Source organism: Peromyscus eremicus, chromosome 9, assembly GCF_949786415.1.
Source record: "Peromyscus eremicus chromosome 9, PerEre_H2_v1, whole genome shotgun sequence".
In the NCBI taxonomy this organism is placed as follows: Eukaryota; Metazoa; Chordata; class Mammalia; order Rodentia; family Cricetidae; genus Peromyscus; species Peromyscus eremicus.
In genome coordinates, this window is record NC_081425.1 from 2,118,410 (window position 1) to 2,134,809 (window position 16,400).

The 16,400-nt window shown below is 40.9% G+C and overlaps 1 protein-coding gene across 3 annotated transcripts in view; it reads right to left on the reverse strand.

Moving 5' to 3' along the window:
- The window catches only part of Pcca (propionyl-CoA carboxylase subunit alpha), a 378,979-nt gene that overhangs the window by 264,785 nt on the left and 97,794 nt on the right, over positions 1 to 16,400 (reverse strand). For all 3 annotated transcript variants that reach the window (XR_009381162.1, XM_059273166.1, XM_059273165.1), the window contains exon 7: positions 9,302 to 9,433. Coding sequence is in view for 2 of the 3 variants with exons in the window: in XM_059273166.1 (XP_059129149.1) it covers positions 9,302 to 9,433 (132 nt within the window). In the remaining variant the exon portion in view is untranslated. The remainder of the gene's footprint in view (positions 1 to 9,301; positions 9,434 to 16,400) is intronic.

The following is a 16,400-nucleotide window of genomic DNA, read 5'->3' on the forward strand; positions in this document are numbered from 1 at the left end:
ATGAGTATGGTAGTACATACCTGTATGTACAGGAGGTTGAGGCAGGAGAATGGTGAAGTCAAAGCCAGACCATGTCTCAAAAGTCTAAAATAAGTCAAAAAAAAAAAATTCCTAAAATCCACTTAAATCTTCCATGACAGACTACTGCCTTAGAACAAAGTTCAGAATCTGTGACTAGGCTTCAATGCTTCATCATACCTGCCCAAGGCCAGCACCAAGCCCAGTCCATTCCACCTAACCTGCAGTCTCACCCAAAACCCAGGCTCCCCCAACCTTTGTCCATCCTGTTGGCTAAGCTCAGAGAAAAATTCTCTTCTATTTCATCAAGTCATCGCTTACTAAGACTGGCCACCAGCAAGGCCCTGAAAACACAGAGGGAAGGCAGGCACCATCCAAGTTCTTATGGAACTTGCAGGCTAGGAGAGCAGCCAGACCTTAGAAATGATACACAGTAACTAACAAACAATGTTGTGATGTGTATTCCACAGAAATAATAAATAGGAGGTGTGATGATGGGATGTGTAACTCAATCCCAGATGCCTAGAAGCCTTCTCAGATGCTTCTGAACAGAGTGCTAACAAATGACAGCAGAGGGGAACACCAACTGTTGGCGCCTCAGAGAAACAGAGAGTACCCACAGGCTGTGTTAAAAACACTCAACAAGGGGCTGGAGAGACAGCTCAGCAATTAGGAGTACTTGCTGATCTGCTGGGCAGTGGTGGCGCACTCCTTTAATCCCAGCACTGAGGAGGCAGAGGCAGGCGGATCTCTGTGAGTTCCAGGCCAGCCTGGTCTACAGAGCAAGTTCCAGGACAGGCTCCAAAGCTACACAGAGAAACACTGTCTCAGAAAAAGAGTACTTTCTGATCTTCCAGATGACCGGAGTCCAATTTCCAGCACCCATGCAGTGGCTTACAACCATTTGTAACTTTAGTTCCAAGGGGCCTGATGCTCTCTTCTGGCCCCACAGGTACCAGGCATGCATGGTGGCACATGGACATACATGCAAAACACCCATATACATAAAATGAAAATTTTAAAAAAAGAAAGAAAACTCAGCTTTAGCCTAGGAGCAAGGAAATGGATGACCTCACTCTGGCTACCTTTTGTGGAGTTAGTGAAAGACAGGTATTTGTGAAGTTGGGCTGGCTTCAAACATATGATCCTCCTGCCTCAGCTTCCAAAGTACAGGTGTGTGCCAGAGCTGATTCTGCTCACATGAAGTTTTTCACCACATCCTGAAGAAGCAGGGGTGTATTACTTGTGTTGTCTACCCTCTGTCGCTCCCTACTCCATTCGCTGTAAGCTCCACAGGTTAGATTTCATTGTCTAACCTGTTCAGCAGTGTCTTTCAAATGTCCAGTCCAGAGCCTGGATGCACCAGTCTTTCAATACACAACAGTTGCACGAAAAGAAAAGGAATAAAGCAATGAAGAAGTGAAGGAATGCTCAAGGGAACACAAGTGGGACATTCGAGGTCAGAGGAAAAGCACCATCCTCTCACCACCTGGGCACAACAGGCTTCTAGTCCCCTCCAAATGCTATTCTCTTTAGGGCCTTCCCAGTCCTCCCACTCCAGGCCAGACCCTTTTGCTAAGCAATCACATCACAGCCGTCCTTCAGCTGTGACAGCCAGTTATTTCATACTTAATCTCCATGGGCAGTGAGTGACTAGATGAGTCTTGCTCTATACTGAATCCTCAACACTTAGCAAATTGGCACCTATGTTTAAAACATTATTTGTCCAGTCAATCAACAATTATCCATCCACTTCCATCAGAATACTTCAGTTATATGATGTCATCTTAAATGCCAGCATAACTTCTCGTCCCAAAACATCAAGTAATGGATCAGGAGGACTCAAGCAGGCAGGATTCAGTCTGTCTCCAGATAAAGTACACTCCATGAAATATTGCTCACCTGAGAAAAGCCAAGTCCCTTGTCTCTAAATACTTAGTCATTGTTAACTTGGGAGTAACCAATGCCAGTACCGCCCCTTATCTGTAAATGCATTAATTAATTAATCTGCACATCTGTAAGCATATCTGTAAATGACTACATTGTTTACTTAGAGTAACCAAGCCCCAGTACCTCAACTTGTCTCTGAATTCTTGGCCATTGTTGACTTAGAGGATCCTCCTGCCTCGTCTCCCAAATGCTGGGATTATACGTATGTGCCATCAAGACAAGTTCTTCTTGTAAAATACATAGTGCTTCCCTACTGCTATTTTTTCCCTCTGAAGATGTATTTTTAATCATGTATATGATGTATGCAGGTGCCCTGGGAGGCTAGAGCTATCCATCAGAGCTGGAGTTACAGGCAGTTGTGAGGCACCTGATGTGGGTGCTAGAAACAGAACTTGGGTGTTCTGGATGAGGAGTATGTGTGCTTAACCACTGAGCTACCTCTCCAACCCCGTATTTCTTTTTTAAGTTAAAAACTGGTCTTTACATGGCAGTAAGTTTTCAAATGAAAGAGCTGCAAGTTTAAACTCCATAAAAAGCAATGAAAATCAACTTCACCCCAATTACAGATGTTAAGTTTTAAATAAAAACATAAATATTGAACTTTACCAAATATACATTGTTCTTTATTCACAAAAAAATTCTCCCAGGCAAAACGTCTTTAACATGTCACAAATCCAATATAACAATATTTTAAGAAAAAACAAGAGGGAGTTACAGGGGGTGCATGGGAGGGGTTGGAGGGAGTAAAGGGAAATGATGTACTAATGTTATAATTTCCAAAAATAAAAATTCATTAAAAATAATAAATTAAATTAAATGTATGATTAAAAGTGAGAAGGAAGAACAGGACTGAGGGCTGGCAAGGTGGACCAGCATGTAAAGCCTGATGACCTTTGTTCAAACCCTGGGACCCACACAGTGGAAGGGAAGATGTGCGTCCCACAAGCTGTCTCATAACCTCCACACTCACATCATGGCATGCATTCATGCACACAGAGAGAATTAATAACTGTAAGAAAGATTTTAAATAACACACAGGGCTGAATCTGCTATATACTCTTAGCTGTAGGACATTCTTGAGACAGGTCTGAGAATTAATATGTATAAGACACGGAAAATATATAAATACTCAGGGCTGAAGACAGTGGATTCTGTTAAATGTGTTGCACAAATATCTTACAGTTTATTAAAAGAAAATGATGCTAGACAGGTCTACAATTAAGCCACATCCCCAGTCCTAGATGAGAATAGTGTTATCCTTCACAGGAAAGATAAACAGTCCGCATTCCTCAGCTAGTTCTAGAGCAGAATCAGCAACTGGTTTTGAGAGAGAAAAAATACCACTATGAGTAAGGGCTGTAGCTTAACTAATTTCTAAACTAATTTCTACACTATTCTACAATAGAAGGAAAGTGAGTGGGACATGGTAGCACATGCCTATAACCCACAGTCAAGATGGGAAGGCCCCGAGGGACATGACTGAGAGGCCAATCTGGGCTCTAGAGCAAGACTTTGTCTCAAATAAAAATAGAAATAAGTAAATAAAGTCAAATAATAAACAGAGTAAATAAAAGTTTTCATTAATTCTGGACCCAGGAAGGGGCCTAGCTATTAAGTTTTTCCATTTACTCAGAATCAGGCTAGCAGAAGCTCTACTGTAGTCTAAGAGTCCTAGCAACCCACAGATTGTTCTAGAAGAGGGGGCGAAGGAACTGGGAGACAAAGGGGTTGAGGACACCAGGAGAACAGACCACAGAATCAACTAACCAGGGCTCATAGAGACTGAACAGACAATCACGGAGTCTGCATGGGTCTGCTGTAGGTCCTCTGCGTGTATGTTATGGCTGTTGGCTTGGTGTTTCATGGGGTGGGAGTGTCTCTGACTTTTGTCTACTCTTGGGACCCTTTTCCTCCTACTGGATTCCCTTGTCCAGCCTTGATGTGAGGGTTTGTGCCTGGTCTTATAGTATCTTGTTGTTCCATGTTGGGTTGATATCCCTGGGAGTCCTGCTCTTTTCTGGGGGGAGTCAGGGAGGTGGATCTGGGGAGAGGGGAGGTGGGGGGTAACTGGGAGGAGTGAGGGAGGAGTAGAGGTTGGAATGTATTGTATGAGAGAAGAATTTAAATACATGTAACCTACCCATATCATCTCCTGTGCTTTAAACCCTCTCCTGTTACTTAAAATGCCCAACAGTGCAGTTGCTAAGCCAATGGCTGTTACACAGCATCATTTAGTTAAAAAAAAAAAAAAAGGACAAAAAGCCGATGTCTGTTCAATACAGTCCATCACAACTTTTTTCTAAAGTATTTTTTAACCCAGAGATTGGCTCTGTGGATGCTAAACCCATGAATACTCAGGTTTGAAGCTTGACTGTACTTTCAAAAACATTGGGATATTTAGTATACTCCTCTATAAGTTATTTAAAAAAAAAAACACCACAGTAAACATAGCTGGAACAAGGCAATAAACAAAACAGCAATCATACTTTTACAAAAATATGAAGACTTTAGGCATCATTAATTAAGGAACTTTTTCTCTTCTTTGTTTAGCAGGGAGAAAATACCAACATTTAATAATATCTTAATTTCTAATTTCTAGGATAGAGCTGGTTTCCATTTTCTTGTTTTATATTTTTTTAAATGATTTTCTTCATACTAGCTTTCTTTCTGTTAAAGCAAGAATATAGCTTTTATTACTTTTTTCATTTGTTTATTTATTTTTTAGGTGAGGATACACACATTGGAGATCAGAGGACAGCTCCTAGGAAGTGGTTTTCTCCTTCACTGTTAGGTTCTGGGCGTCAAAATCAGGTTGTTAGGTTCAGTATCAAGGCTGCCTAATTTAAAAACTCATTTAAGTATATTGCCATACTCTGCTCCGTGGTATAAATGGATATTACTATTGCCTTTTTTAAAGACTTATTTTTAATTTTTTTTATGTCAATGCGTGTGTCTGTCACACATGTGAAAAGGCTCAGCCTGAACCATGAGCAGCAAAGCAGAGCAGTATTTGACATGGACATCATCTAGAGGGTGTGGCTGAATTTACTTGTCTTTTTTTTAATCATCTTATTTTATTGTTTTATGTGTATGTGTGTATGTCACACATGTGCAGAAACCTATAGTGAACAGAAGAGGTATGAGATCCCCCGGAGTTTTAGGTAATTGTGAGGCATCCAACAGGGGTGCTCAGAAATAAACTCTCTTAGATCCTCTGGAAGAGTCCCAAATGTTCTCAACTATCTCTCCAGCCCCCCTTTTTTTTTTAACCTGGGGTCTCACTGTGTAGCTCAGGTTGGCCCTGAAGTGAAGCTATCTTCTCACCTCTGTTCCTAAGTGCTGGAACTAAGCACTTACTAGTTCCTATTAAAGTGCAATAATGATTCAGAGACATTAAATTCATGTCCCAAAAGCTGTTTTGTCAGTGTTACAACTATAATAATGAGGGACTCACCCTCTGCTTCATAGCCAACATCGAATGCATCCATAATCCTACTGATTCAATATGGCCTTTGCTTCACCCAACACTTTGTATTAGGACCCATAATTTTCTGCCTCAACAAAAGGAAGAGGATTCCAATTTGAATATCAAATGTAAGGTTTAACTCTATGCTAGTGTTCTTACCATTTGGCAAACAAAAATTACATTCATTCATTCATTCAATCACTCATTTATTTGAGACAGGGCTGGCCTCAAATCCACTGAGTCACCAAGGATGACCTTGAGCTCCTAATCCTCTGAAGTGCTGGGATTATAGATGTGCACAGCCACACTGATGGGATTGAACCCTGGGCTTGTTAGCACCCCACCTACTGGGCTACATCCTCCACTCCCCAAAATGACTTTGCTTCTTACACAGTTGTCTCATGTTAACCATTTGCATGAAACTGGCTGGGGGCTCCCAAAGCCACAAGGAAAGCCTCTACACAGAACTGGTGGCCATATCTCAAACCTTACCAGCTTTCCTGCTGTAGTTCTTCATGGTATGCTGGAGTGGGCCCTGTCTCTCTGCTCCATGATCCTTCAAGACCATGTTTTTACTGACAGTCTTAATAATACTCCCTTGTACCTAACTCATTGCCTCTCATCTACTGCTTAGCTATCACTTTTACCCAAAACCTGGGTTCAGTGCCCTTCCTATATGAGTCTGTGTCCACTGAGATAAATGTCACTGAGATGGGCTAAACTGTCTGAATGTTTGCTGGTCCCCCATTGGAACTTCAAGCTCTTTGCAATCACAGTGAGTGGCAAGTAACTGTTGGCTAATTCCTTTTCCTTACTCATGAGCCCTGCTTTCTTATACAAGTCTCACGTTATAATTTTTGCTCTGCTCTCCATTTTCCAAGAGCAAGTTAATTAGATGATGTCTTAGTTATTTTTCTGTTGCTGTGACAAAACACCGTGACCGAGGCAACTTAAAAGAGTTTAATTCAGTGCTCACAATTCCAGAGAATAGTAGAATCCATGATCATCATGGTAGTGAGCATGACAGCAGGCCGGAGAGTAGCTGGAGAAGTAACTGGAGCTCACATCTGATCCACTAGCAATAGACAGAAAGAGAGCTAACTGGGAAAAGAATGGACTTTTGAAACCTCAAAGCCCACCCCTAGTGACTCACCTCCAACATGGCCACACCTCCTAATCCTTCCCAAACAGTTCCACCAACTGGGGACCAAGCATTCAACTATATGAGCCTAAGGGGACCATTCTTATTCAAACCACCGCATAAATGATGAATGAAACTAAACTTGTTAAAGGGAAATACATGGTACCAGATATAATATTGAAAATTACATTTTAAACATTCATCTCTCTCTAATGAAAAGGACAATTCAAGAACCAGAGAAAGAAGGGAAAGAAGGACAAATGGAAGGAAGGGAAGATTGTTCTACAAGTTGTTTAGTATACATTAATTGTCTAAAACAACATAAACTTGTCATGATAATTCATAAACACATAAAGATTTTTATTTAGATCATATTTATCCTCCATTACCCATAACTATCCCACCCCCTACTGGTCCCTTTCCTTTTTTTTTTTTTTTGGAGACAGAGTCTCATGAGTAGTAGAATAGGATAGCCTCAAACTCAGTATGTAGACAAGGATGACCTCTAACATCTGGCCTCCTCTCTTCATCTCCCCCAAATGCTAGGATTGCAGGACTGTGCAGTGCTGAGGACTCAACCCAAGGTTTTATGCATATTGGGCAAGCAATCTACCAATTCTATTTTATCTTCAGGCTTCTCCATGTTCTACTTTCATGGCCCTCCTCCCCTATATCCCATATCGAGGAGTTATATTTGTCATTCTGAGCCTGGCTTATTTAACTAAACATTATCATCTTCAGTTCCATACATTTTCCTGTAACCAAAATAATTTATTCTTAATGGCTTAATTAATATAACACACTTTTCTTTATATATTGTACAGCTATTATGAATAGTGACTGAATAAACATGAGTGTGAAGGTTCTCTATTGTATGATGACTTTGATTTCTTTGGCTAAATACCCAGGAATGGTACAGCTGGGTAGTATGGTAGTTTTACTCACAATTTCTTGAGGAACTTCCATACTGATTTCCATAATGAAACATAAATTTATATGCCTAGCAACAGTATACAAGAGTTATAGCTATCCTATACATTGGAATATATATATATATATACACACACACAGTATTATAACACATTTGAAAAACTAAAATAAGACCCACAAACTAGTAATCTACTCCAAAAATTAAGTACCACTTTTTTCTGTACAGACACCTATAAGATTATAAACCAAAAAAAATGGAAAAATAATTATTCTGTATCATCTAAAAGAAGTAGAGGGAAAAAACCCAGCAGGCAATGCTCTGACACAAAATCAAGTGCCCATCTCCCTCTACCCTTCAACTCACAGGAGAGTCTAATAGTCAGTAGAGAGATGCATGGAGTTTTTGTCAATATAGATGATGCAGTATCAACCTTAATTCCAGCCAATGCTACACAAGCTCTTCCTCCACCTACAAAGCACCTGTGGACAGGTAGGGATGGCATCCCACACATTTCCAGTGTCCCACCCACAGCTTTCACCTTTAGAGCTCTAATCAAGGAGCAATCCCTCTTCTTAGGAGACCCTCTATCTACTGATCTCTTAAGAAAACATTTACTGTGAAAATGGAGTAATCAAACAAATGTTCCCTGGAAGCCCCCTCCTGGAACCCCTAGGGACACTTCGATTCATGAAGCCAGTGTTAATCCGAACTGTTACTCATCAGTACTGTTGTGATTAAATAAGGTTCAAACTGAAGAGCTCAAAATGCCAGATTCTTGCACCCACCTCTACACCAACAAAGTAAAGAGAGGCCCATGCCTATCAGTGGAAAGGCTAATAAGAAAAACACACTCTGCTCTGGACCTGGCCAAGGTATGGCCAGGGTGTAGTTTTCCTGGGGGGTCAAATGAACAGCACTCTGCCATCAAGACCATGTGAGGTAGTGTATGCTGCAGTTCTACCATTCCAGAGACAGAGTAGCAAGATCAAGAGCCTGGGGCCCAAGACTCATATGAGACTCTACCACACTAGGGCTAAATAAATAAATAAATAAATGAAATTTGCTGTCAAGCCCATTTGGAAAGGTTCCTTGTACACTTGTGACTGAAATCCTCAATACTTTTGCTGGCTCTTAGATGGGAGTTACCCCACACCCAATCCCAGCCTTGAGAAACTTAGAAACTGTCCGAGGTTCACAATCATGTGGGCTTCCTTGATATGGCCAGTGTGGCCGGTGCTTGATATCAAGCTCTCCAGAGCTGAGGAAGCATGACTGCAGCTTACATAGGATGCCGAGGGAGATACGCTCAGGAAATCTAACGGCATTTTCTTTCTTCCTTTTTTTTTTTTTTTTTTTTTTTTTTTGAGACAGGGTCTCACTTTATAACCCTGGCTGGCCTGAAATTTGCTATGTAGACCAAACTGAACTCAAACTCACAGAAATCTGTCTGTCTTTGCATCCCCAGTGCTAGGATTAAAGGTATACATACTACAATGCAAGTTTATTTTTTCCATGACAGTACACATCAATATCTACTCATTACGTACAATATACCAATGTTTTCTCCCTGCTCATAGTTCATACCATTGAAAACAACCTGACTTAAACCATTCTATTTTTCCTCATATATATATATATATATATATATATATATATATACACACACACACACACACACACACACACACACACACATACATACATACATAAACAATAATTGTCTTTGATCCCATACTTGCTTCAGAATGTTTGACTGAGGATACATGCCATAAAGATTTAAGCGAACGTCTCTCACCTTTACTACCCCATCAAAACCAGGGATTGTGTTGACCTTTGCTCTCTTGGCTAATAGTTTGCTTTCTATCTTGTCACCCATGGCTTGAATAGCATGAGGATCAGGCCCAATGAAAGTGACATCTTCTGCTGCCTGAGGAGAAAAACAAGTTGAACTTAATAACAAAGCATCATGATATGAAATCACAATTTTTTACAAAGAAAAGCTTATATACGTACATACAATGATATAACTGTATATTTAATTATTATTTCTGTAGCCAATGTTAAAATAAGGATATGAGCCAATATATCAGAATGTAGTTATAGTATTACCTTACAACACAAAAGAGTGAAGATAAATGGAACAAAGCTAGGCCACTGAGAGCAAACCAGTAGAGAATACCAGCCTGATGTGGACAATATTCTTTGAAAAGATAACTTCCATGACACTGTACTTACCTATAACAAGCTCTCACTAAATAAACTGCCTTGAAAATCTCTGCATCGATGTCTTCTACACAGTGCAACAGAACACCAACACCCACGCTTATTAAACACCAGCTGTTTGCCTGCCTCTGAGCTAAATGTAGTGATCACAAAAATGCCAGCAACTGGAGAGAACATTGACAGATATCTGTAACTATCAGAGAATAGTTAAATAAATAAATATCAGAGAAAGCTACCAGTAATGTTTACATCTACAAAAGATGCATCAAGAAGACGTGGGAATTTTTTTCTTTTTAAAGATAGGGTTTTCTCCATGTTGTTTTGGTGCCTGTCCTGGTTCTTGCTCTGTAGACCAGGCTAGCCTTGAACTCACAGAGATCCGCCTGGCTCTGCCTCCCGAGTCCTGGGATTAAAGGCGTGTACCACCACTGCCCAGCCAAGATGTGGGAATTTAAAAGCTACAATTATGGTTTTAATTAAGAGCAATCCTGGGGGCTGGAGAGATGGTTCCGCAGTTAAGAAGTCTTGCCGCTCTGGTGGAGGACCTGGGTTTGGTTCCCAGCACCCAGTGGTAGCCCACAGACTCCCATAACTTCAGATCTAAGGGATCCAATGCCCTCTTCTGACCCTGTGGAAACTAGGCATGCACATGGTACAGAAAATAAAAGCAAATAATCTAATTTTTTCCTGAAAATGAGTCTACCTGCCTGTGCTTACATCACTGTAAAAAAAAAAAAAAAGTGCTAATGGAGAAAACTGATTAGAGACATAACAAAGAACTAGGTACTTAGTGCCACCAGAGCACAGACTAGAAAAGGAGGAGAAAAGTTTGCTGAAATAAAGGATGAGGTCATGGGATCAAGAAAAAAAGCTAGCCAGACGTAGTGGCACACGCCTTTAGTCCCATCCCTCAAGAGGCAGGTGGATCTCTGTGAGTTCAGGACCAGCCTGGTCTACAGAGTGAGTTCCAGGGCAGCCAAGACGACATAGAGAAAAGCCCTGTCTTGAGAAATTTAAAAAAAAAAAAAAAAAAGAAAGAAAGAAAAAGAAAAGAAAAAGAAAAAGAATGGAATGGAGCGAACTCTAAGGAGGGGCAAAGCAGATGTATAACCAGAGTAACTACAGCACTGTGTAGCTTGGACTGCCCTCCCTAATTGGCCTAGGAAAATTAAAACCACCTGGGACAGAAAATGGAAGCATAAACGGTCATTAATGAAAAGGCTTTGTGGAAAGGCACCTATCTGGAAGATTAGATGACAGCTTGACTTGTACAATTGCACTCATGTTCGGGGGGACACAGCCCAGCTGAGAGACAAACTGCTCAACATATAAGATAGAGGAGGAAAGTTGGTTATGATGGTACACACCTGGTAAGCCAGCACTTAGGAATTTGAAGCAGGAGGAGGGCAAATTCAAGACCAGCCTAGACTACACAGCGAGACCCTATCTCAAAAATAAAAATAAAATAAAACCAAAATTACTCAGAGATAATGTATTGAAAAACTAATGTCTTTAAACTCAAGATGAATATTTTTTTCTTCCTATACAAAAGCAGAAGAAAAGAAAATTCAATTTGAGTCCATTTGGGGAGTGGCTGTCAGTCTGGCCAGAGTAAATAAAATGATAAAAGAGGGGGTCCTCCTTCTTCCTAAGCTTACACTTAACTATAAAAGACGAAATGACTACAGAAAAGCATATGGATGTATGCAGCCTATATTGCATGTGACACACAAGGTGCCTTCAGAAGGAAATGCAAGCTAAAGAAACAGCTAAGCCTGAGTGCTTTTGTTTGAGGGTGTCATCGGTGAGTTTGGTGCTGGGGATTGAACACAGAGCCCTACATCTGCTATGCAGGAATTCTATCATTAAAGTACACATACCTCAGAATGTAAAAAACTTTGAGGGTTTTTAGAGAGGTTTGCTGAAGGTCTAATGAAGCATAGTCAGCTGTGAAAAGTGGCTAGGCAGGACAGGAACATGGTGTGTCATAACTCTAGCTGGGAGAAACTTAAGGAAGCCTGTCCGTGCCCCCTCAGTCTGTAGCATTTCTCATGTAAAGATCTCTGACCTAGTCAAGAAAAGCTGAGAAAATCTTCTAAGGATTTATGACCTGCTTCACAGGATAAAGTGGGAGAAGGCCAGAGCAACCTTCTGTGTCTGGTGGTGGCTCAAATTCCTTCCACTTCTAATACCAAAGATGTCACATTTGGGTATAACATGTCCTGAACCCCACCAATAATTGTATAAAGCACTAAACTGGGTAGTCCACTATCCAGAAACTGCGATAAAAAGAGAACACTGAGATAATAAGACAGCTAGGTCCACGGGTGCCAATAATACTGAAACCCAATACCTACAGTCATTGGTGTTAGGAAGTGTAGAATTCTACATAAGAAATCTCTTTGGCCATATCAGATTTTCATGAAATACAATTCCATCCATCCATGTTTTTATCTGGTTTTTAACAGAACCTTCTTTGAGGAAAAACAGATGAAAAATGAATCTGCTCTGTGTAAGAAGGCAGGCGACCTCTACCTGCCAGTAACCTGTGTCTCCACCAGGATGAGGAAGCCACAGGCAACAGAGCAATAATATATGCACTTCTGTATCCCACACTGGAACTCACTGGACAAGTCGCAAAGGCAATAGGCAACAATCATACTTCAACCAACAATTGTCTTTTCAGATTCTCATTTTACCTGCTAAGCTGCATGATTTTGTCATCAATGCTGCTTTAAAAACCACTGTTCCTGGCAGATGCAATCAAGTAATCAGAATGCCCACACAAAGAGTTTAAGAGATAATACAAATGAGAATATCCAAAATACATTATGATTATAGAGCAAGCCTTGTGATTAACAACAGCCCAGCAACCTAGACCACTGATTAACCAGGCTTTCCACATGCATTCTATTTAAAGAAAATTACTTCCTCCAAAATGCAAAATTATCCCCCAAAATGCTCACATCAAGTATTTAGTGACTATTCTTTATCCCACATAACACAAAAGAGAAATGGCCAGTAAGTAAGTACACCAGGTAAGTTCTCAGACAAAGGTTTGAGTGAGGCAACTTCCTTTTTATCGTGTTTTAAAAGTACTCTCTACGTCAGAATTCATATATATTTAAAGAAAATGTCATCCCAGACTCCTGACTCCCTTAATGCTATACCCAAAAATAAATAGACAGGTAGATAAGTAGGTAGACAGACAGGCAGACAGGTAAGAGCATGGAGGATGACGGGAGAAGACTGAATGGTGATTGGAGAATGATGGGTATGTTGTTCTAAAGTCCCAAGTTCCTAACCAAAGTGAATGGTGTGATTTTTGAACTTGATCAAATTTCATCTACAAGTAAATTTTAGATATGGTACTGTTAACTGTAGCTGAAAATTTTCCTCTGTCCCACGTTGCCCACAGCCACTCAGACCCAAGTAAACACACAGAGGCTTATATTAACTAAAACTGCTTGACCGTTAGCTCAGGCCTACCACTGACTAGCTCTTACACTTAAACTCAGCCCATTTCTGTTAATCTATATTTTGCCATGTGTTCCGTGGCTTTACCTGTGTGCCATTACATCCCGCTCCCTGGAGGGTGGGCTGGTGTCTCCTGACTCAGCCTTCCTCTTCCCAGAATTCTTTTTGTCTGTTTATCCCACCTATACTTCCTGCCTGGCTACTGGCCAATCAGCATTTTATTTATCAACCAATCAGAGCAACATATATTCACAGCATAGAGAAAGACATCCACAGCAGTTAACTCTTTATATCTGTTATCCATGATGAATACAAAATTTGCTTTAAAAAACATACTTTTTAACGTCCTTTTAAGTCTGACACGAATGATAAATAAGTGAATGCAGATAAACGTATTTTTAATTGTCATAAAAGGGGGGATTTTCATCATCATTGGAAATTAATGATGATTCACAGAAAAAAAAAATCATGAAAAATCCAAAACTGCTGCTCCAATATTCTACTTGTTTCCTAAATTCTATGATTTTTATGTTTCTGGCAAAGTTTTGACAGGAGAAAGAAGAAAAGAGGTGAAGTTTGAGGTTTAACTTACAGCAGGCTTTATGTTGAAAATGAGGACAGATGGAGATGGTTCAGTGGGTAAGAGTGCTTGCTGTGTAAACATTAGGATCTAAGTTCAAACCCCCAGCATGTAGGTAAAACACCAGGCAAATTCACACCAGCACCTATAATCCCAGTGCTGTGGGAGGTAAAGACAAGCAGGGCCCTGGGGTTACTAGCCAACTCATCTAATCAAACCAGCAAACCCAGGTTAACTGAGAGACCCTGTCCAAGGGTCTATGGAAGAAACTGACAGACCAGGACACCTGATAACCTCCTCCTCCAGCCTCTCACTGCTGCACACACACACAGAAGGAATGACCACTTACTGAAAGAAATACTTCAAGTTAGCAAATTGTTCATCTATGAATTTATATTTTTTTCAAATAAATAAATAAATAAGTAGATGAATGAATGAATGAGGTGGGCTGGCCTTTCCAAATATATAAATAAGTAAATGAGGTAGGCTGGCCTTTCCAAATAAATAAATAAGCGAATGAGGAGGGCGGCCTTTCTACGCCCAGACCAAAAAGGAAGCTTCATCTGTTTGCTTTCTAGATAGGTATAACAGTCATACCTCATCAAAGAAGCTTCTTTTTGCAGCATGCAGAGGCTATTATAGAACCAAAACAGAGTGCAGAAGAAATAAGTGACAATGGAGTCCCCAGGCCCAAAAGGAATATCTATAACACAACTTCTACAGCCAAAGTTCAGTGAACAACATAGAAGGGAGAAAAATTGTAAGAGCCAAGACAACTCCTATGAGATAGTGTCTCCTGGACGTCACAGAGTGTTGCATCCACAAATTCCCAATGTCAGTTGCCTGTACAACACCTGTACACCACCACACCAGTCAACATGCCAACATGGATGGAGGGGAACTGACAAAGCCATACCTATAAACAAAGAGCTACAGGCTGTTCTTGGATGCTGAGGAAGCAAGAATCATTTTTCTTTAGGGATGATCCCCTGACAGGTTGCTTAGGCCTAAGTGGATAGCCTTAAATTCACATACATATAGGCAATACTAATTTGGACCCAGTGTGGGAGTATATAAAACAATACTAATTATAGAACAAGAGGTCATGAATTTGAGAGAGAGTTGTGGGGGATAGGAAACTAAAGGAATTAAAAGAGAGATGATAGAAATGATGTAAATACAGTGTTCCCATGTAGAAAAAAAATCTAAAAGATTAAATTTTAAATTTTAAAAAATGATGGAGTCTGCTAGGTGTGCTGGTGCATGCTTCTAATCCCAGTACCCAGGACGCAGAGGCAGGCAGACCTCTGTGACTTCAAGGCCAGCCTGGCCTACATACTGAGTTCTAGGACAGCCAGGGCTACACAGAGAAACCCTATCTCAGAAATCAAACAAATATATATATGGGGTGGGGGTCAATGCTCCTCCCCATTTCAGAGACATTTGCATTTTCTTCTTTTGTAGTCAGCCTTGTCCCTTAGGCACAATGGTGAAGGTTGGAATGAACTGACTTGGCCATATTAGGCACCTGATCACCAGGACTGCCTTCAACTCTAGCAAAGTAGATTGTTGCCATCAATATTACCTTTGATTTCACTAACCTTAACTACAAGGTCTAAAAATGTTCCAATGCTGTTACACCTAAAGTAAGCTCCATGGCAGTCAAGGCTGAAAACAGGAAAAGTCATCAATCAGAAATCCATCTCTATCTTTCAAAGTGAGACCCAGCCATCATTAAAGGGAGTGATCCTGGTGATGAGTGTGCTATGGGGTCACAACCATGGAGAAGGCCAGAGCTCACCTGAAAGGTGGAGCTGAGTCATCATCTCTGTCCCTTCTGCTAATGCTCTTATACTTACGATAGGTGTAAACCATGAGGAGTATGACAATTCACTCGGGATTGCCAACAATGCCCTTTCACCATCAACTGCTTAGCCTCCACAGTCAAGGTCATCTATAAAACCTCAGTGGAGGGAATCATGACCACAGCCATGCTTTTGCCTCACCCAAAAGACTGGCCACTTTGTGGAACCTGTGGCACGATGTCTATGGGGCTGCAAAGAACATCATACCCCAACTGGTACGATCAAGGCTGTAGGCAAGGCCATCTCAGAGCTAACAAGAAGCTCAGTGACATTGTCTTTCATGTTCCTGCCCCCAAATGTAGATCTGAGACACCACCTAAAGAACACTACCAGATACTATGGCATTAAGAAGATGGTGATGTAGAGAGCACCCAAAGGTCATCCTGGACCATACTGAGAACCAGGTTGTCGCCTGTGATTTTAACAGTGATACCCATTCCTCCACCTTTGATGCTGGGACTGGCACTGCCCTCAACAACTATTTTGTCAAGCTCATATCCTGGTATAACAATACAGTTGCCTACAGCAACACAGTGATAGACTTCATGCTTACATGGCCTCCAAGGAGGAAGAAGCCCTGATGACCTAACCCAGAAAGAGCCTGAGAAGAGAGGAGGTCTATACAAATTCAGCCCCCAAATCACTGAGTATCTCCCCTCAGTTTCCATCCCAGACCCCTAAAGGGACAAGAGGAGCTTAGAGACCCCTACTCTCTCACATACCAACAATAACATTCACTGCGAGAGCAA